Here is a 27,832-nt window from a genome sequence, read left to right as displayed (position 1 = left end):
AAAGGCCATGTAGTAAGCAGGATAATCCACTTTGGGTTTGCCTTGTATTTCAAATGGACTCTCTGAAACCAGAGAACACTGCCTTGATTTCTTCTTCTTCTAAAAAAAAAAAAAAAAAAAAAAAAATGGGGAAAAAAGCAACAAAAGGCATGAACAGCCCAGCAAGATATGACCCGAAACAAAAGAAATTAGTAAAAAGTACAACGACCTGAAAATTAGCCAAAACAAAACAAAACAAAACAAAACAAAACAGAGAGAGAGAATCATTACAAAAAATACAGAAAATATATATATAGAAAACTATATTTATAATTATTGTAATTATCCATTTAAAATGTGTGTTACAGGAAAAAAAAAAAAGTTTCCTTTTTCTAATTTCCAGATCATTTTCTTTTTACCAATTTTTGGGTCACTGTGTCATATCTGTTTTACTAAACACAACGAATCTCCAAAGAATTGGGGGAAAAAAACAATATTTTAAACAATTATTTTCTTTCTTCAATTTTAAACTGGTGTTACAGTAAAGCTTCACTAGATTTTGATGTAAAAACAACACAGCAGTCTAAACTGCAGTGGGGTTGTAACGAAAAAGATCATCACATCCCCACTAACTGAGACACTGCAGATTCAGGCTCCTCGCCCAAATGACATCCTAGCTGCTGGTGGTGAACTCTCCACACAGGAGGGGGCAAACCTTGAAATCCTGTGAAATCCTAAAGAGTCTGCGAACTCGGCCCAGGAGGCTGGATGCACCAATGATAGGACACTAAAAAGGGAAGTGTTACCATGCAGGACTTCATCGTGAAGGTCCCAAAATTCATTCAGATACTCGCGGAGCTGCTTAGGTGCAAAACCTGGTTGTGTAGCTTTAACTTAAATGGTTAAAAAGGTCTTTGTGAGCCTGTCCTCTTTTTAATTGATTTCATATTGGTAATCCAGGCCTGCCGTTGTGCTTGTGCCCTGCCAGATTTTCCCGACAGAAAAGTTCTCCTCCTGTGGAGAAATTCTAGCTTGCAGCTCCAGACACGACATGTTTTAGTCAAACTAAATTTCAAAGAGTGCTCAGTGAGCTTGCTGAACCCTCAAATAATACTTTGGTTGAATTAGGATCATATCTTATTATCTCATGAGGCTACATGTTTGTGTGTGAATAAGACTGGGAGTGTGTGTGTGCATGTGTGTGTGTGCGGCCTTGGCAATAGCACTTAACATCACTTCACCCCACCAAGGTACCGTCCCTGTCTGGATCTACAAGAGTCTGTGTGTGCGTGTGTGTGTGTGTTGGTGTGTGTGTGTGTGTGTGTGTGTGTCTAGACCTCACATTACCTCCAGCATTCATGCCTTCACAGACAGTGAGAAAAGTACTCACCATGGTTAGTACCGCATTCACACCATCTCAGAGAGACCGAGGAACCCGACTTGACAGGTCGTCTTGACGACATGAGAGTGATCACGCATTCACTCACTTTGTGCAGAATTATCACGGCTAACGGTGACAACAGATTTACAGGCTAACAGCAAGTGCTGGAGGTAATATGCCAGCCTTCCATATGAATGAACTGAATAAATGTGTCAAAGTGTAAATAATATCATACAGACTAGGGACAATCTATACAAGCTTCCATGGTGAACTGCTTGTAAAAACTGCGTTGATGACATGTGACAAACTGGGAGAAATCTTGCGGAAGTAGAAAATCCTGAGGTTACAGGTTACAAGCAGTAAATGGAAATGGAACTGGAGTGCTGACTAATGGCCAGGCTGTGCTCTGGAGAGTCAAGTCTGGATGTCTCCAGGCCTTTAACTACAGTCATAGTCTAGGACACAGCAACAATGGGAATCCTGAATAACACATGTGTAAGTGTTGCTCATTGAAGCAGTGACAGCTGGAAATGGAAAAGTGGGTACGTTCTGACCTCCACTTGTTATTCATCATAAGGAAAACAGCCACCATTAGAATAAAAATCCATTACATTTTCAGAAAAGCACTGAACTGAGCTTTTTCTTCTTGGAACTTCCATCATTTGCCAATATATCAGGTCCATTGGCCTGTTATTAAAAATTAAACATCATATCCACTGCTACATCTCTGTTAACGCAGAATTATAGAATACAACATCAAACTAAAATATAGGCATTGTGCAAAAACAATGGCAATGCCATATTCAGAATGCATGTTAATGTGTGTCATACTTACTACTTGGTTATATGGAATCTATGATGCTTATGATTTGTTTGTGACCTTTATCAGTGGACTTAATATTGAATAAACCTATAAATAGAAATATTGAGCAATTTGGCTACCAAGTATTGAAGCAACAAACAAAGGCATCGCAGGCTGTTCCATTTGGAAGGATTGTACGAATATAGCCAAGAAATCCAGCCTTCATCCGGTGGTTTTCCTTGGAAACACAAGATGTATCCTTCCTAGCCGTACTTATCTGCTAATCCCGTGCATACATGGGAAGGGGAAGTCAATTTGATGAAAAATGATGCTGCTCAGATGGAAATGGTCCTTAAAAAAGGATGGGGCACAAGAGCGTCTCCATCGCATGCAATAGGTATGAGAACACGATGTGTTGATTGACCATTTCAAAGCTGAAGATGCCTTTGTGGCCTTCATTGCCTTCATAGTGCAGTGCTGCTGAGGACCCATCCTTCCTCAGCGGCATTCTAGACCTTGACAAGCAGCGATTGCATTACATGTCATATCACATGCAGCTTAGGAAACCACTCATGGCACATCATCAATCCCACCGACATCAGATCCCATGCAAAATAAGATACTCATCATCTATAAACAGTCATCTACGATTGGTGCTGGAAATTTGGCTACCAGACTGTTGTTGAAAGGAGAAGCGATGTTACTGCCCTTTCTACCATTGATCCACAGAAGGCTCAGGGTCAGCAACGTTGCAGAAGCAGCAGTGACCCAATGTTCAGACAGATAACGAAAAAAAAATTGAGTTGTGAATACATTTAAAGTGAATAGAAGGAGGCAGACTGATCGAGATGGATGCAGCCTCATCCCAGGCAGCGTGAACTGAGGTGAAGTGGCAGCCACTGCTGTTTTAAATACTTCAACTTGGGTGATAAATTTGCCTGCTGCCGCAAAGCAAACACCAATCTGCTTTAAGCAGGACTCCATCCATTACCTTTAAAGCTAGACTGCTCAACGATGCAACACAAAATATAATGCTGAGGAAGTTATTTACATAGTCTAATCAAGACAGAGGTCAACCAGAAACACTGATCATAATGGCTGGTGTGTTGTTCTGCTGTGTGCTCACTGACAAAATGAAAAGACTGAGGAAAACAGCCAGAAAAAGAAACAAGAAAAGGTTAAGTCCGATGTTTTACTTAAGTTTCATCAGAGGCGAGCTGTGCATCAGCCGTTGAAATGAACCGAAAAGTTGCATGAAAGTTTGTTGCATCAAGTTGACACTGTTTTGACTTTTTGCTACAAGGTTCATGCCATCAGAGCATAGTTTCATGTTATCTCACTCACCGCTATGACCCCTGATCTCTGGGCCTTTAACACCCTGTTTCAAAACTGCAATGGAGAGACATCTGTTACCAACATGGACAACAAGGAAATTTGTCTGACTGAATATTTTGAAGGCAAGTCAATTACTCCTCTGTTTTCCAACTGTTTCATGTTAATCAAAGGTAATTATAATGAAACAGTAATTAGACTTTTAACATAGCTTCATATTGGTAAAGTAACATCTGACCACAGCAAAGCCTCCAAATGAAAATAGCCTCCACTTGTAATATTAATTAAGAATTTTAAACAAATCATTATTAATATTACCTATAAATCTTCAGCATAGATCACTCTGGAGGGATAAGGGCTTATCACCAGGCATGTGCAGCCAAATACACTTGGGCAAGTAGCTAACATCTACTTTAAAACCCAAGTGTGTTTAAACCATCCATATGAGGAACACCGGTTAAGTTGCTACTCCAAGTCAGAGGTGCAGAAGACGAGAGAAGAGTTGAAAGATCTCGGTTGGCCAAATTACTCAAATATGACATCACATCATCGATAAACAAAGGTTTTCTCTGACTGGATTTTTATTTGAAAACACATTCAACTTCAGCTAGCATTCTCTGCAGTCTTTATTTTACCAAGACAACAAGAAAATTTGAAGTTACAGGACAAAAAAATGCTGCAAGCCTGGCTAACGTTAGCAGCTAACGTTAGGTATCGTCATTAAATCTCGTTACCAAGTAACTTGCTGTCAGTGGAAACCACAAAGTTTAATGTCTCTTTGCAGGCATTCATGTTGGTTATAAAGGAACAGATTCGGCATCGAAGTTGGAACGTCCGACTCGGAAGCTGGAACACCTGAACATCAGTGGAAAGCTTGACTCGTGTAACAGTCTACTTGCATTAACTTGATGCAAACTCATAAATGACACCACATTGTGTGAAAAGGTTTCATCTGTAGTGTCAAAGAAGATACAAAGCAGTGGCTAGGCACAAATCCACTTGAGGTCTTCTTTGTTACCTTTAATCTGTCTTGGATTGTAGCAATAATAATAATAAAAATAATAATAATAATGATAATAATCCCTGCACTGACACAATATAATTTCACCAGAGAAGACATTTTACTACTCTTTCCTATCAGCAGACCAATCAACCAATCACATGCTCGCTGATTTGGGGAATAACAGGGTGTGTTGCCGTCGTCATGGTGATCCTCCAGGGATCGGACCATCAACTCTGTGGTCAAGGGCCAGCCTTTCCAGCAATTGTACCAATCTAACAGCCTTTTGAAGCGGCTTGTGGGAACGGATTTCTGAACAACTTGGCGGTGAAAGACGACTGAAGTTGCTTGCCTTTGGCCTATTTCTCTATTCTCTCTCCTTTCTAATCCTCTTTCTTCATCCTTTCCTTCCCTCGTTCTCCTTCTTCCCCCTCTCTCTCTCTTTCCATCTTCCACTCCATTCATCCGTGCAGCGCTGGTGTGTCGTTACATGACCATGGAGTGTGTGTGTGTGTGTGTGTGTGGGTGGGTGTGTATGTGTGTGAGATGAACTCAGCAAGTGCAATGAACAGCAAATGGCATACCGCATATACAAGAGCATATACACATACTCAGTGCTATAGAACCCCCCCCCAACACACACACACACACACACACACACACACACACACAGCAAAATAAATAATTCTTGCACTAATTTAAACTGATTCATTGCTGCCTTTTACCCCTACCTGAGAAACATATACATGGGAAAATAGGGCTGTGAACATAATACTAATATATAATTAATATATTAATATGTAATCACGGTACGACTCATGCAAAACCATGTTTCAAATGAATGTTCATCCTGTTGAAATGAATGGTGGGTACAATATCAAACACTAAAATTTCCAGACAATGTTTTTAAATATATTTCATGCCTCATTTTATCCTTAACTTTTCATTTTTATTTTTATGTTTGATATCATCAATTTCGACTGAAGAAATTCAGTGCAGCAATATCCCAAATTCACTATGTCACAATATGATTCTACTGAGTAGTGATCAACGATGATTATAGTACTGTGTAAACTTTGTGCTCCTGACTGTGGTTTAATTAAATGAATGTGTTTTAATCAATAAATCATTTTCATGTTAACACTAAAACAGCTGTATAAATACTGTAAACAAACACCATCGTCTCATTGGTTGGCAGGTTGGAATTGTAAGGAAATGAGTGATGTAAGTAATGATATTTTCAATGTAATAAATCATGTGAAAGCAGTGCACCACACACATCGGTCCACGGGCTGGAACTGATTTGTATATAACTTATAGAGTAATGCTTTCAAAATTTGCTCAGATAGGATTTTTTTTTGCCTTCATTTGCCCCAAATCATAAAAATACTGCATATGATCTTGTTTATTCATTGGGGAAATTCTCTGCATTGTCTGTAAAATTCCGTCTTAAAACGAATTTGACTGTGGGGTGAGTTTCACATTTTGTGTGTTCACGCCCTTTTATATATAACCCACCACCATGTTTGGTGGAATAAAAAAAAAAATCTACCACCGCCACTGCAAATATTTACCAATATTGGGCAGGTGGCAGGTGCTAATTTGCCACCCTGTTTCCAATTAATAAATAATCAGCTTTATTTGCATAGCACTTATAACAATGCAACAATGTACTTCATATGGAGAAGATAAAATACAAAATAAATAAATAAATAAATAATAATAATAATAATAAAATGCAACTAGAATTGTGAAAAAGTCAAAAGTAGTTAAAACAGACTAACTAAAATAAAGATAGCCACAAGCCTGGACCTCCAGGGACAGGAGAGCCAAGGAAGGCAGAAAGCAGGAAGGTACAATATGTCTTAGTGATAACGTGCCAAATTTGCCCTGGTGCCACTTTCATGTCAGTGATATTGAAGTCAATGGAAAATGGAAAACCTCACTATTAACCACTTTCCGTCTGCCACTTCAACTCTGACAGGACAGAGATTCAACTTCAGAACAAAACACACTTTGCATAATGCAGACTGGTGATCTCTGTCCAGTGTGCACATTAGTTGTCCTTGTTACTGGTCTCAGAACATCAGGAGTCTGTCCAGCAGCTGCATAACGTCTCAAGCCATTAGCTGACATTAACAAAACAATGCTAATGTTCACCACACGCAAGTTTAAAATGTACAGTCCCATACATCAAATATGAGCTAGTTAGTGCACCAGCTTAGTGCACCAACACCTGGCTGGTGCACCAACCTGTTCAGAAAGGCATAAATAGAGAGGTGGCAACCCCATCCAAAATGACATACATCGATGACAACTGCACAGTTTTCCATACTCAGCACCAACTTGGTCTCAAATGCTGCTCATTGACAAACTGTCTCTTCCTTCTTTATGCGCTTCTTGTTGAAAGCTCATCCAGCCACTATTTGCTGTGTTAACATACTGCAGACACAGTACATATGCCATTCCTACTTCTAACGTACCCTTTATGCCATATACTGTTTGTATATGCAGCCACACCGACTGTGTAAAACACACATGCACACACTTTGTCCTGAATCCCTGTTTTGTGTGTGTGTGTGTGTGTGTGTGTGTGTGTGTGTGCACGCACGTGTTACACGTGTTGAACCTCACACAGACAAAAAAGCTAAAGCATCCAACATAAGCACTCGTGGTCTCTGGAGCGTCACTGCAGATGACTCAGTCCACCCAGTGGATGCTGGGTACTTCAAGTGGGAGTGTATAATGCCACAGCTGTTTAATTAATGAATGGACTCGCCCTTAAAATAAAGGCTGATTGGAAACCACAACTGCAAGAATGCTTGGCTCAATTAATTTTTTTTTAAGGCTGGTAGAATGTGTCATGCTTTAATTGAAAGTAATTATTAAGTATAGCACACAATTTCTGACAGGTCTAGGAAAATGAGTGCTTCTACACCGTTTGGATGGATACTGATGAGTGAGTTTAGAATATTTTTGGTGAAGAGAGTTTTAATGTTTGGTCTCCTGTGTAAGGTAAGCTGCAATTAAGAGGCTTGGGAGGGTTTTCCCAGTAATCTTCATATTCTAATGATGAGAAACCTGATGAAGGCGTCTGTGTCATCATAATTATTTGTAAAAGTACTATCAGGTTATTTCTTCCTGGCGCAAGGTTACTGTGCAGATGTTTCCTGCAGATGCTACCTGCCCGATCTAATTCCAGTTGAAATAAATTCAGAATAACAGGAGACATTTAATTTCCTTAAAAAATGGGTACTGGGACTTGTTGTTTATTATATTGGCATAATCTCCTTTGTTGGCGTTTGTTTATGTGCTAAAAGTGTTGTTTTGGGAGCTGGGAATGAGCCCAACACCCACTGGGAGTGAGCTTGACTTAATGCCAAGAATGCAGACACAGCAGCTCTCACTGCGGTTACACAGGAACCCCATACTCTCACAGCACCCCCCACAGGGCATCTCAGGGATCACGGTAGGAAGCCTTCTCCAGATCCACAAAGCGCATGTAGACTGGATTGGAAAACGTCCATGATCCATCCAGTATCTATATGAAGGTGAAGTGCTGGTCCACTGGTCCATGGCCCGGACGGAATCTGCTTTGTTCCTGCTGAATTTGAGGTTTGACAATCAGTAATCACTTACTCCAGCACCCTGGAGTAAGTTTTCCCATGGAGCTGAGCAGTGTGACGCCCCAGTGGTTGGAGCACACTCTCAGGTCCCCCTTTTTAAACATGGGGACCACCACCCCTGCCTGCCACACCACAGGCCCTGTCCCCGACCTTCCACAACTCTGAAGATACATATCAGCCATGGCATAACAACAGTCAGAGCCTTCAGCATTTCGGGATGCCGTGCCACAGTGGGGTTTCCTAACTCCCTCAGAGACGTCTGCCAGGGAGATGGTTGACGACCCCCCTGAATCCTAAGGCCCTGCCTCTTCCATGGAGGCACTGTCAGTCAGGTTTAGGAGCTCCTCAGAATGTTCCTGCCACCATCTGACCCCGTCTTCAGGAGGTTCTAACCTCCCCTGATGGGGAGTGGCCTGGATGAGGTCCTGCCTGCCCCTCCTGAGTTGGCCAGAACCTCTTCGAGGCCAGCTGAAGGTCCATCTCCCCAGCTCTTCCATGGAGGAGGATCTTTTGATTAGTCAGTTATTCAACAACAGTCAATCAACAGTCATGAAAAGCTGACTGATGATCAAACTAAGACGTATTAGATTTATAATGATAAGAATACTGACAAGTGTTGGGGTGGGAACTTGACCAGATGAAGGGGAGGGGGACGGGAGTAACAATATAATTACTGCCTCAAGATGAATGGCTGCATAGTGCAACACTAAAATTTTTAACATTGAAAAGTAAACCTTAACAATGTAAAAATAATTCCATCAAAAACTGTCTGAACATTGTATTCCTTTCCTCTGTTACAAACAGTTGGAATTCACTTAAACAAAATTATTAACTAATCTGAAAGTGGGGAAGTCCTGAGAAAGTACAGCAGAAATGTTCAGCACCACTTCCTAGTTTCGCTGCAAATCTCACCGTCTTCCCCTCTCCGCCTCTCTCCCATCCCTCCCTCTCGCTCTCTCAAAAGGTCTGACGATAGTGCTTTTAATCCGCTCTCTGAACAAGAGCTGCCTCTCGACAAGGGTTCAGTTTCCCCTACAACAACATGTACCACTCTGACGAGTATAAATAGCCCATTTGAAGTGAAGAGAGTGTTTGAAAAGCCACTTGTTCCTGCACTGGCTGGCATGCTGCACTGAATATCTAAAGCAACAAAAAAAAAAAGAAAAAGAAAACAGAAAAAAGGGAATTCCAAGCTGGCAGTGAAATGAACCAAGACTCAAACTGTCTGCAGACACAAACAAGACCTGCCCGCTCATTAAAAAGCCCACCACTCCCCCAGCCCCAGGACGACTGCAATTAACAAGGGAATAAACCAAAAATAAGTGACATCATGTAACAGCTGATAAATAGCAGCTACCAACTTTCTGCTTGCCAGCAGGGCAGGTAACTATATCTGGATCTGCTGAAGTCTGTAGTTTTTCCATTAGGTCCTTGTTACACTTCTATTTCTGAAATGCCTGTGGTAGTAACCTTTGTGGGCCAGCTGACGGCGCTCATAAAAGGTCACTCTTAAAGCAAAATTGAACTTGGGTGAAGGTTGTATATTTACCTGGATGTGATATGAGTCCACATGGTGGTGAAATATCCTCATTAGTTGCTCTGTGCTCCCCTTGGCTGCTAATCTACAATAGTGTATTTCTATCTCTTCATTCACTTCCATAGTGCAGCAAAACACCTCCAAAAATAACACTTTCAGCACATATACCAATGCAAACAAACCAGAATATGCCAATGTAAAAAACAACAAGCCCTGGTACCCACTTTCTGGTGTAATCACAATTATTTGTCAAGCTATCAGGTGGCTTCTTCCTGGTGTAAGGTTATAATGCAGAAGTTTCACACAGATGCCTGCCGGATTCAGATAGAAAAATATTAAAAAAAAAAAAAAAATTGTTACTGATGTTATTTGTCCTACCTGAACTACTGCTGACTAACTTCCACTTAACTGTTTGACTCCAGTATAAACAATTAGTTTGACAAATGTCCGCTCCACCCAGATAAATAAATAAAACATGAAAATATCCACCCTCTGCAACTTTGCCAATGTACAAAACCTACTGCTGGGGAAGGTCACAGTACTACAGTTATAATCAACACACACAGTAACTCAACACCTGGACAGCTGGTTGATATGTCAAAATAATAGATTCCATTTTCATTATGAATGCACTGAAGAGCTAGAAAGCAGTACAAGCTATAAGTAAAACAAAATAGCAGAGAATTCAAAATAACTGTCACACTATTCCAAAGACACAAACTCCTCAAATGTGTTTTCTAGTCAAAGAGGAATTATTCTATATTCCACAGAAGCACACAGTGCTGTATTTTTAACACTACAGTAAATAATGCAAGACAGGCAGGACACACATTTAAAGCTGATGCACGAGGTGCAGGAGAAGCTCCAGCAGCCTCACATTCACATCTTCAGCTCTGCATGCAAGACATGAACATGCAAAAATATGCCTTTCTTTCCATTCATGTGGTTAATATGTATTTATATTTAGCACAAGACTGGAGGTAACCACTCACCTCCAGTTTAATTACAGTGGATAGTTAGATAGATTGCTGGATTTCTGGGATTCATTTATTATTTTTGATTTTCTCTTATGTAATAGAAAATTTTATTATTTGTCTAAATCTAAATCTAAAAAAGAAAAAAAAAGGCCAGAGGCCTATGGACTATGACAGGTAAAAAAATATATTCATAAATGAATATTTATATATATTTGTATTTGTATATAGTATTTATTATATTTGTATTTATTTATATTTATATATTTATATTTCTACAGTAGAAGTGCACTGATGTCAGTGATGCCTCAGAAACTGATGTCACCATGGAGCACGTGGCTTGGGCAAGATGATGTTTGCTCTCATTTTAATATCAAACCATTTCCTTTTTTTGTTCAAAGGAGCATCCCATTGCTGAGACGCTTTTTTTTTTTTTTTAATTACATTTCAGTTTCAGTTATTTTTCTTCCTGCAGTGCTTTGTGGTGCCATCTCCAATTCTTGGGCAGAGCATGTTACACATGGCACAACTACCCTCATACAGTCAGCATTCAGGGGGCATTATCTCTGCTAATAGCAAATGTATGCGGATGTGTGTGTGCCATCATCATTACACACACCTGGGTAAGATCAGTTTTGGTTGGTTAAGAATATTTGGTGAACCTTCTCTTAAAAAAAAAAAAAGAAAAAAGAAAAAAGAAAAAGAAAAGTAAAGGAAGTAAAAGAAATTTAAAGCACATAACATTACAGACTATCAAAATCCCTCCATTTCAAGTCATCTTTATTACAGTGATGGAAACTGGTGTGAAGAAAGTTGGAAGTCTCTGAAAGTTCATTTTCATATCACAGTGGACTGAATGGAAACCAGTGGCTGGGGAAAAGGGAGGAAAAATGACATTGGAGTTCTAACTTATGACTGCTTGCATTGGGGAAAAAACAGCAGAAATGTGAAGTTTATACATTTTGTAGATATTATGCTAAACATGCAGAATCACTGGTGTGGTGCTTTAAAGAGAATGGAGCTGCATCTGGCCTCATGCTGCGTGTAACTTGATAACTTCTACATTTTGAAAGAGCTGCTAACAGCTCTTCCACTTGAGTAGAATATTTGACTCCTGTTTCCACCCCTGGTTGACCAGCATTTCACTGCTTCAGTGAGAGTATATATCCAGAATTGATTTTTCCCCCTGCCAACCACAATAACACACACACACACACACACACATACACACAGAGAGAGTTGGACATGGTGTGTGCATGATTAAAGATTGACTGGATTGATTGTGTATGGATAATGAATTCACCCTCTCACACCTAACAAGCATTCAACCGAGCTTAAGCGTCGGTTGAATGGACAAAACGTCTGATGCGCACATTCAAATAAATCGAGAAATCATCAAAGGGTGAACGCAAAATATGTGCATCAAAAATAATTGATGCACCATACTGTCTGAAAAAATATGTCTGTGCGCATGCACACGCGCAAACACACATACAAAATCCCCAAGGGCCTTCAGATGTATTCAAAATGTCTTACATGGCTCGACTATATATAGCTTCAAAGACCCAGATTCCCTATGTAGGCAAGGCGTGCACACACACACACACACACACACACACACACACACACACACACTGATCCACACAATGCTCTGGCATAACACGCCAACACATTAATGTATTCTGGAATACACTGACACTGTAGTCCGAAAACAAAGCTCTCACACATGCGCGCGCACACACACACACACACACACACACACACACACAGTGTCTGGTGAGGGATGAAAGAGCTGGTATTGGAATGAAACTAATGGAGGAAAGTTGCTTAATGACAAATTGTCTGATTGTAGAAGCCATTTTCTCTCCTCGTCATTTGGCTCTTTCATCCTGGAGCGCCGTAAAAATATTCCTTTGCTTCGGGCTTTGCTCGCTCACGCTTTTCTTTTCTTGCTCTCTCTCTCTCTCTCTCTCTCTCTCTCTCTCCCTGCATTTTCTATCTCTCTGGTTTCCAACACAGCGGCAGTAGGCCCTACAATGCTAAGGTGCTGAAAATTAGGTCACAAAAACACACCGCATGCTTGCCAATTCTATACATTTTGACTGCAAACTTTGCACAGTCAAAATACTCAAAGTCTACCAAAAGTTTATAAAAGTATGTGCAGCATTTTGTACAGCTTAAATTCATAAATTTATATTTATATGAGTGTGTGTGTGTGTGTGTGTGTGTGTGATGGGGCACCGGCTACCCTGTTAGTCACAATCATCATTTATTGATGGATGTGCATTTGTTGTGTGAGGGAAGGACTTCAAATTCTAACATCACGGACAGTTTCATTTCTCTTTTTCTCGTTGTTTAAGGGCAGAAACAAAATGGCAAAAACAAAATTTGAGGAAGTGCATGCTTGTTCCCATGCTGCCCCGGGACAGGCTACACTAGAGGTGCAAGCCTGGTAAACTGCCACAACTAGCCTGTGAATGCACATGTGTGTAGGTCAGTGGCTGCAATGCACAGGATTAAGATTTTGTGACATTGTGACGACAGAGGAGAAAAAAGTGCAAGGCAGCTCCTTGTGCACAGGCCAAGCTACTGGCTGTGGTGGCAAATTAAAAAAGGGACATCATCAGACATCACAGCTACCAATATAAAGCAGAATTAATACTCGCTAATGACTCCATTTTTAACAACCGCTTTGATCAGCAATAATCAATTACACTCTTTGAAAAACATCAATTTTCTCATATAACACAGGCAGCAATTTGATGCACGCTCACTTACAATGTTTACTATGAGTTTATGTCCAAATTGTCAGCCTATTTGTCCACAACAACAAAAAGTTAGAACAAACTAAATTCCGGTGGGTTCACCCATGATTGTAATATATCTCTGATTATATTACTTAAAAAAAAAAAAAAAAAAAGACTCCAAAAACAGAAACACACTGTGAAAAGAACAAATTCACAATTACTACACAAGTGATATCACCTTGAGTGTATGCAGCAGAATGTATCATCATTTGAAAAGAAACCTGATAGTCACCACTACTTGTGTGTTTTATGCATGTTTCATATATTTTACATGTTTTCTGTACCTAAAGCCATTAACCCTATAAAGCCTGAACTATGAAAGTTGGCAGAAAATTCCAGTTTTTTGAAACTGAACCCTTTATTTAGTCCTATAACAAAATATATCTAAAAAAAAGAAAAATCAAAAAATATGTTATTACACGACCTTTCTGGTGTATGATATATGATATGTACTTGAAGTGCCAATGGTATGGTCCAGGGTGAACAGGGGAAGTGTTCAAAGGTATACAACAGGATTTTGGTCAAGTATTGATTAAACTGAAAACAAAAAACGGAATTGAAAATGTGTATCATAAATGATACAAATGGCTTTATAGGGTTAAAACTGCAAGGAGTGCCAGTGCCAAAAATTTGCTGAATTATTAAATGCATCCGGAATGGCACTGTGAAAAATCCTGACAACACACCAACTACAGCCGAACCGCATAAACGCAGAGAAGGTGACGAGTCCAAAGTCACTGACAGGAAAAGACAAACACAAAACTACAGACTGAAAGGTGGTCAGAGAATTCAACCACTGTTCTGTGAATACACTGAGCCCCACTTCACTGGTATCTCTGGCAGTTGTGCATTCAGAAAGCACTGCTATCAAAAGGTGCAAAGACCTGGAGTGAGGAGCACAGCACACGGAGTTCTGAGCAATGGATGGAAAGTCCTTTAAGTTTGGAGGAAGACCAAGGAAGTCTTTAACCGACCATGTCTGTTACAAACTGAGAAACATTGGTGGTGGATGTGTAATAGTATAGCGCCATCTACTGGGAATCATTAGGGCTGATGATTGATTCACAAAGTATCATAACGCCCAAGGAATCTCAGGACCTTTTAACCAGGACCAGGAATACCCCGGGGTGATGTTCCCTTATTCTAATCGGAGAATGTCTCCACTCCAAACTGCTGCCTTCATTAACAGCAGGAGGAAGTCAAACTCCCTCCACGGCCTCTCCACGTCAGGAGATCTAAACACCCACTGAGGATTCATGGGAAGTGGATCTCCACCTCCTGCCTCCTCCTGAACTGGAGGCTTCCCTTCTGGAAGAAAGTTCCAGTATCCTACCAAACCCAATCCGGGACGCCAGACAACGAGGAGCGAAAGGTGCACCTTCCCTCATTAGATACTTTACATGCATGTGCTGTAATGCTGTGTTTCCGTTATTTTGTCCATCTGCTGCAAGTGCATGCCTGCAAACCCCCGTTCCACTCAGAATTACCTTCTTCCCTCGTCAGATCACAGGCAGCAGCGGAAAACAGTGTGTGTGCACTTGTCAGTGAGATGGACATTCATGTACACAAGATCGCACACACACACACACACACACACACACACTCACCTGCTGTAAATACATGAAGGTGAGGGCAGCACAGGACAGCTGAGGACAGGCATCCACGTTGGGTAACGCCACGCATGTTCCTCCTGGATGCTGCATGTCGCCTCCTATAGCTGACAACACAAACCCCCTCAACCCTAGAATATAACCCTGCTCTAACCGGCTAGGTGGAGAGACCCCGAGGATGAACAGAAAGAAAGACAGAGTGAGAGAGAGAGAGAGAAGGAGAGAGAGGGAGAGGAGAGAGAGAGAGAGAGAGAGAGAGAGAGAGAGAGCTTCAAAGCAGCAGCCGGTCCCGTACGATGGAGACCGGAGTGTTTCTGCGCGCAAGAAGGCGGGACGAGTGCTGGCAGATAGAGAGAGAGAGAGAGAGAGAGAGAGAGAGAGAGGGAGTGTGTGTGCTCTGCTGCAGTGTGTGCGACTCGGTGTGTGAGAGACTGAGTGTGTGCGAGCATGTCTCTCTCTCTCTCTGTGTGTGTGTGCGTGTGTGTGTGTGTGTGTGTACGCGGAGGCAAGCCAGCAGTCAGTGTGAGCGCGATCGCTGGAGCGTGAGGGAGGCAGAAAATTGTCTGTGTGTGTTTCTAATGGATGTGTGTGTGTGCGCGCGCGCGTGTGTGTGTGTGTGTGTGTGTGGAAGAGAGAAACAGAGAAAGAGGGAGAGAAGGAAAGGAGTTTGTGTCCGGCTGCGTGCGAGTGTGTGTACGTGTGTGTGTGTGTGTGTGTGTGTGTGTGTGTGTGTGTGTGTGTGTTCCTTGGGAAAAAAAAAAAAAAACGCTGATCTCTCTCTCATTCTCTTGATGAATTGAAGTTCTCTGACATGTGTTACCGGGGGCGATCTAGGATGCTGACTGCAGCCACGATACAGGCCTCCCCCCCTCTCGCTCTTTCTCTCGCTCTCTCTCAATGCTCATAACGCATTTTGAACACGAGCATCAGATCAAGAACGCATTTAAGACGAAATCTGCAATGCACTCCAACCATGTTTTTTTTTTTTCAAATTTTTGCTTCCATACCTTATATTATGTCAAAAAAAAAAAAAAAAAAAAAGCTGCAGCATGTGCACACAAAGTTGACATGTTTTCACCAAAAGAGCTGATTTTTGTGCCGTGGCTCGCCGGATCCGCCGCTGCCAACTCTCCTCCAAGGACACGAGCAAATTGGCATCTCAAGAAGTCGCTCGAAGTCGCCCGGTGACGTCATGCGCTCATTTGTATATGAATAGCCGGGCTGCACAGATGGAGGAGAAAGAGGCAGAACTTGTCATCTCTCTCTCCTCCCGTTGGCTCGCCCCGGTCCCAGCTGACCTGCCAGCGGCTGTGTGTTCACTATAGAGAGACGGAGGATGCGCTGACAGGCTCTCCTGCTGGGCTGCGCTCTGATCAGACCTCTTTGGATTACACGAGCAACTGCTACTGGCAGCGGCCGTAACAATTTATCACCAAAAAAAGCTGGTGAGTCAATACATTGCCGTGGCTGCCAGAGTCACCACTGGTCTTCCTTGAGAAGTGAAGTTTCCAAGGGAGGGTCTGAAAAGTTGTTGAAAGCGTTTCCTCCAAATTGGCAAACGGTGGTCAGATCAGGTGAAAACACTCGTCTGCCTTTCCTCGCGCCAGAGTCGACTCCGAGGCTGCAGCCTGGCACGCTCGCCCGGCCGCCGTGTTCAGCCAATAACAAGGCACCAGCGTCTTCCCGAGCCCAGCCGCTGTGCTAGCCAGCTTACAGCAAAATGAAACTTGGGTATGAATCGGGTAGAACGGGAAACTTTGGTCGAGTGTTGGGGTTGTGTCGGCACCTGGGTGTGATGTGGATTCACACGGCGGTGAAACACCTGTTCGTTGCTCTGAGCTCCTCTGGGCTGCTCATCCACAATACTGGATTTGTGTCCCTAAAATCACTTCCATAGCAAGACAGCTCCTAAAATAACACTTTTTAGCACATACACCCACATGTATAAAGCAGATTATGCCAGTACAAAAATCAACAAGTCCTAGTACCCATTTTGTGTGTGTGTGTGTGTGTGTGAGTGTGTGCAATTACAATTAGTGTGAAAGTACTAACAGGTTGTTTCCTCCCGGATCTACTTTCCAGCTCAAATAGAAAAATAACAAGAAAAGAGTTGTTTAATTTCCTCTAAAAAAAATAAATAAATAAAAAAAATAATAAATAATAATAATAATATTAATAAACAGGCACTGAGGCTTTATAGCGGCGCTTTGTTGGCATTTTTTTTTTACCACACCATGGAGGTAAATAGAGAGACACAAATATATTATATATCATTTTATTATATACAGTATTGAGGATTAGCAGCTCTTCATTGTTTTATTGTTTTATTTGCATCTTTTGTTTTATTTCAAATTTTATTTCAATTTTTAGCCTTTTCTTTTCCACCCTGTGCTGTGTTTAATTCTTTTTAATGTTTTATATGTGTTCTTCTTTTTATTATGAAGCACTTTGAGCTGCAATTCTTGTATGAAAGGTGCAATACAAATACATTTTTATTATTATTATTATTATTGTTAAGGGAGCATGGAGCTGATAATTAAGATATTTTGCCACCAAAGTTCAATTTTGCTTTAAGGCACTGTCTTTAAACAAACCATGCTTGCCAGCTAGTTAACCCCTTGTAAGCCCACTGCACAGCTCCTCTTGGGTAGCTTGCTTCGATGCCAAGCAAAAGCTAGAGTCAAGTATAAACTGGAACTCAGAATTTTTTTATTTCTTCGTTGGAAAAGCAACACAACGACCTTGGAGTTCTGCGAAGCAAGGTTCATTACTTGACATCATAACAATGAGGCGTCCTATACCATTAACTGACAATAAGATCGTCATTGTATGGTTTTAGAAAGACTGCAGTCCTCCAGCTCCTCCATAATAAAATAAAACATGTCTTGTTAGGTCTAAAGGTGAACTGTTTAATGGATTTGGTGCAAACGTTGCATGTTTGCTAGCTTTGAGGAAATTAGAAATGAGGAAGGTTCAAGTACAGTGGCTCCAAATAAAACATAATGGTGTGAGAGATACATAACAAATCCCTCGGGGAGGGCATACCGCCCTGATCCAAGTGGCACATACCAGGCCACAAAACGAGTAAGAGAGGCACGGAGACACACTGCTGCCTGGACGGGTCCTGCAGTGTTGCTGCAGTCACTCAGTTGCATTGCTGCTGCTGAAAGTTTTCAGATTACAGGCTGCCTGGCCTGTGATACGCTGGGGGGGAACCCTGCATATGCTTTTGCTCTCACTGACAGCAATGCCACTCTTTTAGCATCATGTGTTTCCCGGGCAACGACTCACATTTTGAGACAGTGCCATCGCGGTACATAGAGGCTCCCAACCACAAATGATCCTTATTTTCCAACTGAATTTGTATCTGGCTGTACTGTTACAGGAGAGACTTACCACACAGAATGTTGCTGCTGGTGGCTGCTACCATTTTAAATAGACACACAGTAAATACAGTTATACACACTTGCATACACTGCATACAAATGATGTTTTCTCTTACAAGGACCTTAGTACCATTGTCAGCACCACAGACTACTGATGCGTTATCTGGAAATTTAAAGTCCAACCATTGGGTAGGAGCTTCAACCCTTTATAGGGCACTCACTGAAATACTTTGAAATTCAAAAAAACAACCCTAGACTGTTATTAGTGAACATGACATGACTTGATTACTTTTATAAAATTTTTCAAAAAATTTCATTTTCCTATAGAAAATCAAGGCCAGTGAGATTGGTCAAATGCCACAATCATGTGACCTGGGATGTAGAGCGATCTTTGCTGATTGGCTGGGTGAAGACCAAATGATTATTGAACTAACTGAGACAGGGGATGGGCGTGATATGTAAAATTTTTGAAATGACCAAAAATAGTCACTTGCCCGATAAAGGGTTAATGCTTGATTTTCAGCATGGTATTGTTTTAGACTAGTCAACATACCAATACAGCTGTTGGCTGAATCTATTACTATCTACTATTACAATGAATCTATTCTCTACAGTATTACTGTACTACCAATTAATCAGTTACCCTAAAATACCCTTAAAAAGCAACAGCACGGTAGTACTACGGTTAAGAGAGTTACCATAAAGTACCATGGTAAAACTGTGGTATGAGCTACCATGGTTAAGAGTATAGTAATCACAGTTACCACAAGGAACCACAGTAAAACTCTAGTTACTTCATAAAACTGTAGGAAAATGAAGGGAAATGTAGTTATCCATGGTTTCCAGCCATTGTAGCTTGAATAAACTTGGTAATGATGCGTTCCCTCCTCCCGATCTTCCACATCCGGCCACAATCAAACGCAGCATGAAGCCCAACCAGCTGGCTGTACTTTGCTGTCTGCCTAGCATCTCCACTGCTAAACTGCTAGCTGTCTTAATTGAATTGAATGTGATTCATTTCATTAAGTTTAGACCACATCAAATGCAACGCACACGGCCGAGGTAAAGACTGGTTACATATTGCGTCGACTCATTTGGCGAGTTAGAGCATCTCATTGATTTCAGCCCCTGAGGCAGAAGCGAGAGGAGAACATGGTCGCTCTGCTGATGCTTCACATTCCATTCAGCTTTACCAGCCTCCTCCCTGCAGGCTGATCACTGGTCTAACGTTTGGTGGATTGGTGGTTTACGGTTATATTTGATATGACACTGAATTTTTTTAATAGTGCCTTTGCACAACATGGGGGTATATAGTGGTTTTACTGGAATGGAAAAGGAAAGAGCCATGAAGGATATGGTACATACCTGGTTGTAACATGGAAACAAACAAATGCCCCTGATTTACTTTCCAGTTTCAGCTTACTGGGCAAACTGCACTCTTTTCAGTCCTGTTTCAGAACATGTATAGTTATGAGTTTATCGTGAATGGAAAAGGAAAATAATTATGAATTTACATAATCATAAAAGGTGTAGTAGGAGCGTGATGATTCTACCCGTACATACAACACATTCTCGACGTTAAAAGCAGACTGTGCAGTTTGAAAGGGGAGGGCACCTCACTGTTTACTAATATAAAGGACAAAACCCCTCAGGTCCATAGGCTGAGCTCTGAATGCCACGGCATGGCATTAATGTAATACACAAAAGTCTCTCAAATCCATTTAAAAAAATAAATAAATAAATATTAAATATACACAAAAACACAAACAATTAAGTGAGACAATTAAGTGAAATCCCCTGCCCTGTTTCACCTCATCAAATAGTTAAGATAGGGTAAAACAGTTGTGCTAAACTAATGAGGCATTTATAAGTTATGTTCTTTGAGAATTAATTAGCATTCAACTTTTTTCTTTTTTTTTCTTTTTTTTTTTTAAGTGGTGGAAACTGCATCGCTGCCTTTTTAAACTGCCTTTAAATAAAGCTGCTCCAGGTGGGTGCAGCCATGAACAATTACTGCACAAGACAAGCTATTTTTTTATTTATTTTTTTTTTTATTTTTTTGGTGGAAGGTTTTGCCTTAGCTCCAACAAAAAAGCACAATTAAACCTAGACGCTATTGTTAATATAAACTCTCAGTACCAGCAAGATAATTCCTTGAATTGAAAATGGTGTTTCTACCAAAGTGTAGACTAATTCCCTGATAATTAACTCAAACTATTGCCATTTAAACATCAACTGTGATTTGCCCACATAGTTACAGTAATTACTTGGAAACGTCGTATTTTCCCCACATATTTGCCTGGTAAATGCCTAGTGTTTAGATATGAAGAGAGTTTATCATGAATTTTAATTAAGGCCAGTCGAGGCCCTGTACACTAGTAAACTGATGGATCGTCTAACCCTAAGAGATAGATAGCAAGACAGACAGACAGATAGCGAGGTGTTTCATTATGGATGGTGTCTGCCGAAGCTGTTGGCACTGAAGTTTCAGGCTTTTCTAGCTCACCTACCACAGAGCAGCCGCTACTCAGCCGCTCCCTCGCCAAGGCAACAGATCGATGCTGGTGTGTGTGTGTGTGTGTGTGTGTGTGTGTGTTTGTGTGTGTGTGTTTGCAGGCGGTGGTGCGTGGTGAGAAGTGTGTGTGTCAAACATAAAGGCATGTAGTGTATTATGGAATGAAGCAGGGCTCTGTGACTGCATGGCTGCAGGGCAGTAACTGTCTTTCACCCATTCATTTTACTGAAGACACGCTCCCTCTGTTTCGGCTCATTTCTGCTCCTCTTCCGCCTCCTATCCTGTGGGCACGTCTTTATTTTGCTTCTCCGCATGCACATGTACACACACACACACACACACACACACAAACACACACACACATACACCGGCACACCATTAGCCAAGCCCATAGAATGATCCACTCACAGGCCTGCTCCTCTGTTGAATACAAGAGTTCCCTATTAGAATGAGAGATTACAATGATGAAATTTCTAAGACGCTGAAAAAATAAATGGTTGGGTCCTTTTTTGATTGTTGTATTGTCTTCATGAAGAGTGCCTTGTAACCATGCTGTACACAGGGTTTGGTGTCCTTCCCATCTAATCCCCTGGATGCACCTCAGAGTCGGAACATAAGGTCGGTCATTTCGTGGGATCCCTGAAGCAGGTAAGGGTTCAATGTCGTCATTATGGAAACTCTGAATGTCACCAGGAACAAAATGGGACTGAGTTTTGGAGGAAGCGGCACTGTTCCTTCCCTGACTTTCTGTGACAGCACAGGAGAGTATTAAAATAAAAGTCTGAGCAATCCTTTTGGTGCAACCAGAATCAGCTGTGCCAAATGTCTACTTGCACTATATTTGGAGAAATTAGAGCTGCAGTGTAAAGTTTTATTAAGACATTTAAAGAGTTTCATTCCAAAATGAAACCTCCACCATGTCAAAATGTTCAAAAATGACCCACCCCAAATGATTGCTGGCATAAAAGTAAAACTAATGACTTATTAGATGTCCAGAGCCCTTTCCTTAAAAATTGTAACACCTTAGAGCACAAAGTTGGATATGGTCATTTGAGCAATAAGCATTATAGGTAGTAATTTTTTCCCCAATGCTGATGTTTTTTTTTTTTTTTTTTTTTTTTTGGATAATACCCTTGTCTTCATTTGTCAGATTAAGCTCATGCCACTGTTGCTTGGATCTATTTCAAGAAGATGAAGAGAGGGGATATAAGATCTGAACAGTTAAAAAACAGACATTTACAGCCAGTATCCAGCTGAAGAAAAAAAAATATTTAGATAGAGGTGTTTTGTGCAGGTTTTGTACTCCAAAAAAGTGCACCACTTTCTATGCAACAACAACAAAGACTACCTTAGGACATGATTCCAAATGTCATATGAAATGACTGGATGAGTAAAATAATCATGGCCTATTAAAACAATGTTACACTAAAGTGAATGAGACGATTGCTTTGGAAAATGTAGAGGATGAGACCGCAAGGCAGAGCTGGTACTTGATGTTTATTCACCTAGTGAGATGTTTCCAGAGGGAGAGCAGCGGCTTCAAAGCAAATATTCTTAAAGTGCGGCCCGTGGGCCAGTGGTGGCCCTTAGAAATGTTTCTGGTGGCCCACGATGAGTTAAGGCGACATGATGAAATGCATGCGTTACCCAGTTACAATGCATTTTTAAACTGACCTACATCACACAGTACTTTGCTTTAAAGAACGCTAAAACTATTACGTGATCATTAAAGGCATGTTCGCTGGTTAGCAAGATGGAAGAGCTGAGGCCATCAATTGAAAAAAAAAAAAAAAATTCTGTCAGTGGGGAGAAAAGTGTCAGGAGAAATGGAGCAACATCTACTTTGTTGTACCTAAACGGTCACATAGAGTGGTGCCTAATCTGCAACCAGGTGAATGCAATGTCCAAGGAGTTTAACATAAAGCACCATCATGATATCAATCATAAAATGTACAACAAGTTTGAGGACTGAACAACTAAGCCTGAAAAGAGGCTTAAGTGCCCAGCAGTCAGTTTTCACAAATCTGTCTTAGCCTCATTAATGACAAAGTGTGTTTATTTGGCATCACCGGCTGCAAACCACTTCCAAAGCAGAAACTGTAGACATGCACCTTTGCCATTAAAACATCTATGGACAAATGGGATCGTTTTCTCCTCCAGAAAACACAACAGACCTTCTTCACGTGATTCACAGTCGGCATGTCTTTACAGGCTATTAAAGAAAAGATTTGTCTTGGCTTTGTTTTGTGTTCCGTTTTTCTTTGGGCCGCCCACAATCCAATGTTGTGTCCCTAAATTGGCCATCAGCCATCAAAACTTTACGAAACCCTGCCTGAAATGGACACAATAAGAAGTTAGAACCTGAAGTCAGGGTGATCTAGCCATACACACACAGAGACACACACACACACACACACATACACATTATCTGTTCCCTTTGATCTCCTGATGAAAAGCATCCAATTTGTAGTTCCACAAAAGGGACGTGTTCACCTCAAAATGCACTCAATTGCATGGCATCTGGCTAATACCATTTTTATAAAGGAGGATACACGAATTAGGACATCGCAACTTTCCCTAGGCCCGAGGGTTTCAAAGTCTGACACTATGGGTATCCTGTCCAAGAAAGTTTCGAGAAAGGTCCCCTTCCTTTGCTTAGCTCGACTCCTGCATGTCTGTGATCGCACACATATCCAACAGTTGAGCTAAGATGAGCCTAAAACTGCTGTTTGACATAACTTCAAACTGCACACAAATACATGGAAGGGTTCCTGGGTCAGTTCCCGGGTCACAAAGGACCTGAGACCTGATTAAGATGTGGCCATCGTGCAGGCCGTCCCAGTACTGCAGGAAACAAATGAAGTGGCTTCAGATTCTCCTTTCAGGAACCTTTGAGCCCGGAAACTGAGGAGGATCCTATCAGGAATGCCCAGCACTGTTATCAATTTTTTTTTTTTAACTTTATAAGTGTTGATTTTGATTAGATTTTAATTTTCTTAGTTCAAGTGTGCTGCATCATTATAATCCCCAACCATATGAAACACCATATTTATGACAATTCAGAACACTACTGTTATTTTAAAGGGATATTAATGGGACATTGACCAACCTGATTTCTCTTCCAAACTTTTTCTGAAAACCCTATACATACTATTGTTAAAAACCAAAAAGCCCTATAATGCTAATAAGGTGCATTTAGCATACTGTGCAACATTATTTTTAATATTGCATGCTATTATAAGTTGCATTTTGAATATGCAAGCCATTTTTTGAGCATTGCAATTGGCTGTTGGGCTGACATTTGTGCTAAGGCTGCTTCATCTGTAATGATGATGATATCAGGCAACAGCCACACCCATCCTGTTCACCTCTGCTTCCTTCTCTCACTCCCTCTCCTCCCTTCCTTTCCTTGCTTCCCTCGAGTTACTTCCTGGTAGGAGAGGACAGGTAGTGATGGAGGAGGGGAAACAAGCAGCAGGAAGGACAAACGGGATGCAGCCTCGGTTCCAGATATTGAACTAGTGAACTATCTCACTTATTCAGGCTTTTGTTTACTGTTTCATAAGAAGAAGAATAACAAATTATTATTATTATTATTATTATTATTATTATTTATTATTATTATTATCATTAATAATGATAATAATAATAATAATAGTAGTAGTAGTAGTTATAGTAGTAGTAGTAGTGGTAGTAGTAGTAGTAGTAGTGGTAGTAGTAGTCGTGGTAGTAGTAGTCTTATTATTATTATGTAGCACTTTTCAAGCATGGAGGAAAAAGTGTTTTCCAACAGGAGGACATAAAGCAATCACACACACGCACGCACGCACACACACACACACACACACACAAATGAGGACAAAAGGCTAAAAAGGCCTCTTGTCCACATGGGTATGGATTTGTTTCACAAATTAAATTGTGAAAACACAACTTCATTTGTCCATCTTGGAAAAAAAAAACATTTTTGAAAATATCTCTGCACACACAAGAATGCCAGTACACACCATTATTTGTGTGTGTGTGTGTGTGTGTGTGTCTTCCTGGTGTAAGGTTAATATGTGGAAGTTTCCTGCAGATGCTTCCTGCTGGATCTCCTTTCCAATTTAAATAGGAAAATAACAAGAAAGGAGATGTTTAATTTTCTCAAAAAATGTGTCTTGTTTATATTTTTTTATTTATTTATTTTTTTATTTATATTGACATAATCCACTTGCATGAGTTTATGTGTTAAAAGTGTTATTTTCTACTAATATTAGAGATCTACATTTCCTACATTTCCCAGAATGCCTCTTGACATGCCAGTGCAGGTGTGTGTGTGTGTGTGTGTGTGTGTGTGTGTGTGTGTGTGTGTGTGAATGCGTGCGGTGGCAAGTGGATTGTGACCAGGGTCTGTCACATAGAGTGACAGCTCAGCAGTGATCAACAGGAAAATCCTCCAGGCTGACACCCCCCTCCAAACACTCACACATACACAGAGAGAGAGGGAGAGAGAGAGAGAGAGAGAGAGAGAGAGAGAGAGAGAGATAAGAGAAGGAGATGGAGATGGAGATCAGAATGGGCACACAAGAGAATGTGTTAAGAGAATGTTTACGTGTGTGTATGTGCCTCCATTAATTAAGCTTTTAACACAAGGTGTCTGTTGAAAAAAAGAAAACCCCCTCCCCATCATGACTGCAAGCCACGAAGTTTGTTTCTAGAGCACAATTTTGTCAGACATTTTTGCTCTTAATTGTTGTATTCCATTTTTAAAATGTTCTGGTCTGTTCTGGTTTCACAGATGTTACGCTGCTTTTACCCTCTTCAATCTTTTACGTCCAGCGACCTGCTGCTAAGTGAAGATCTGTTGCACTGTTTTTGGACCATGAGAGAGCACCACCCTGAAGGCACACATACACTTTTTTAACACCTGTATGGTGTAGCAATTAGAAACACTTGACATCATGTATGATTTAGATAGATAGATAGATGGATAGATAGATTTTTATTGTCATTGCACAATCATATACGTATAATAATGCAACGAAATTAGGGCTCAGTCCTTTCGGTGCAGGGGAGAATAGAAAGCATCGTGCATCTTGCTAGTTGAATAGCCAAGTCCAGTAATAGATGGATGCAGCCATGTCTCTGATATCAGAAAAAATGCAACAGTCACGGAAACACTTGTTGGATGTGCAAGCACAGTTCGTCATCCCGTGTTCGCCATGGACCTGGCGCTGGAAAATGCTGGGAGGCGGTGGCCCAAAGGGCTGTCCTTTCAGCCGTGTCAACGCGCCGGCCCTGCAGCCTCGGCGTCCTCCGGAATGTCCTGGCAGCGACGAAAGTCCGGTGAAATTGGCATCCCGCAGCGCAATCCCAAGCTCAAAAGGTCCTGATAACTATTGTTTCCTTTGCTTGTTTACGTTTCCTCCTGGACTTGTCACTGGGAAGAACTATCCGCGGAGACCCCGGTGTTCTAACGGCATCCTCCGGAATGTCCTGGTAGCGATGAAAGTCCGGCGAAAATGGTACCTCCATGGGCGCAGATGGCACTGGGGACGGGGGGGACGTGTCCCCTCCAGATTTATAGTGACCCGATCCGTCCCCCTCCCCAAATTGATCAGTATACAATACACCGATTCAAGAAGGTGGAAGGCTGGAGCCTGGAGCAGATCCTTGCCGAGTTGGCAAAGCAAGATGTTCAATTTTCCACATAATCCTCGGTTAATAACACTGCACAGCTGATCCATTAACATCCCGGTGTGTGCCGCTTTACCGTGCCTTACATGCCTACGACGTGTGTACTTCTGTTATCATACTACACATTGTTATCAGGCGCGGGGGTGGGGGGCATCTTTCCTCAAAAGCCCCGGATCTTTTTTGATCTTTATTTTTTCTTTTTCTCATTATTTTATTATGCTATACGAACAATGTGCATCTTGTGGAGAAGAAGCGGTGTGTCAATTTTCAAACCGGTCAGACTTTGCATTTTTTCGTAACTTATCAACATGAATGGACCATGAGCCCAACTTGTTAGAATGTAAACAAGCCCCGATAGCTTAGCGGATAGAGATTCTGCCTGCCGTGCATAATACCGAGGGTTCGATTCCCGACCCGTCAAAGAGAATATCCGTAGCCTACCTTATTACGTAGTTTTGTTGTTGACTATGACAATAACGTGATTCTTATTATTCTGCCTGTCATTGGCTAGATGAAACACACAGTAGCATTTATTATTATTATTAAGGTTTCTGTAATGTTCATTTCTTTGCTGTTTTGGTGAATTTGTATTGTAGCCCAGGACCTGGGCCCCAGGTGCAAATGGCAGCCTGTTGCCTGGTTTCAGGAAGTAGCTTTGCGGCTGTGGTTGTGACACACACACACACACACACACACACACACACACACACCTATATATATATATGTATATATATATATATATATATATATATATATATATATATATATATATATATATATATATATATATGTTGTTTATATATATATATATATATATATATATATATATATATATACAGACACACACACACACCACACACACAAGTATTTACAGCTTGGTCCCCCCCAGGTCTAAAGTCCTATCTGCGCCCCTGGGTACCTCGCAGCACAATCCCAAGCTCAAAAGGTGCTGACGACTGTACGCGTACATTGCCCAACATAAGGTGGTGTTTCAAGCTAAAAACACAACCGTTCACACATACAAAAACATATAATACGGCACCGAGAGTGGAGAGCTGTAGCCGCTGCGTCTATGCGCGCCGCCATAGACGCCATTACACCATTTAAATGGTGTAAGCGTCACAGAGTCATTTTCTTTGCATTCTGCTTTATGGATGTTTTCATCAAATGGTGGTCTTCAACAAGTCTGTTTCTTCAACTTTTTTCT

The 27,832-nt window shown here is 41.1% G+C and overlaps 1 protein-coding gene across 2 annotated transcripts in view; it reads right to left on the bottom strand.

Moving 5' to 3' along the window:
- The window catches only part of rbfox1 (RNA binding fox-1 homolog 1), a 441,392-nt gene that overhangs the window by 160,556 nt on the left and 253,004 nt on the right, over positions 1 to 27,832 (bottom strand). The window contains exon 1 of one of the 2 annotated variants that reach the window (XM_030058692.1): positions 15,046 to 15,287. The exons of the other annotated variant lie outside the window; for it this stretch is intronic. Within the exon in view, the coding sequence (XP_029914552.1) occupies positions 15,046 to 15,141 (96 nt within the window). The 5' untranslated portion in view covers positions 15,142 to 15,287. Of the gene's footprint in view, positions 1 to 15,045; positions 15,288 to 27,832 lie in introns of those variants that run through there. 2 annotated transcript variants of the gene reach the window in all.

Source organism: Myripristis murdjan, chromosome 8 (genome assembly GCF_902150065.1).
Source record: "Myripristis murdjan chromosome 8, fMyrMur1.1, whole genome shotgun sequence".
NCBI classification, from domain to species: Eukaryota; Metazoa; Chordata; class Actinopteri; order Holocentriformes; family Holocentridae; genus Myripristis; species Myripristis murdjan.
The sequence above is the reverse complement of the archived record's forward strand: the minus strand, read 5'-3'. Positions and strand labels throughout refer to the sequence as shown.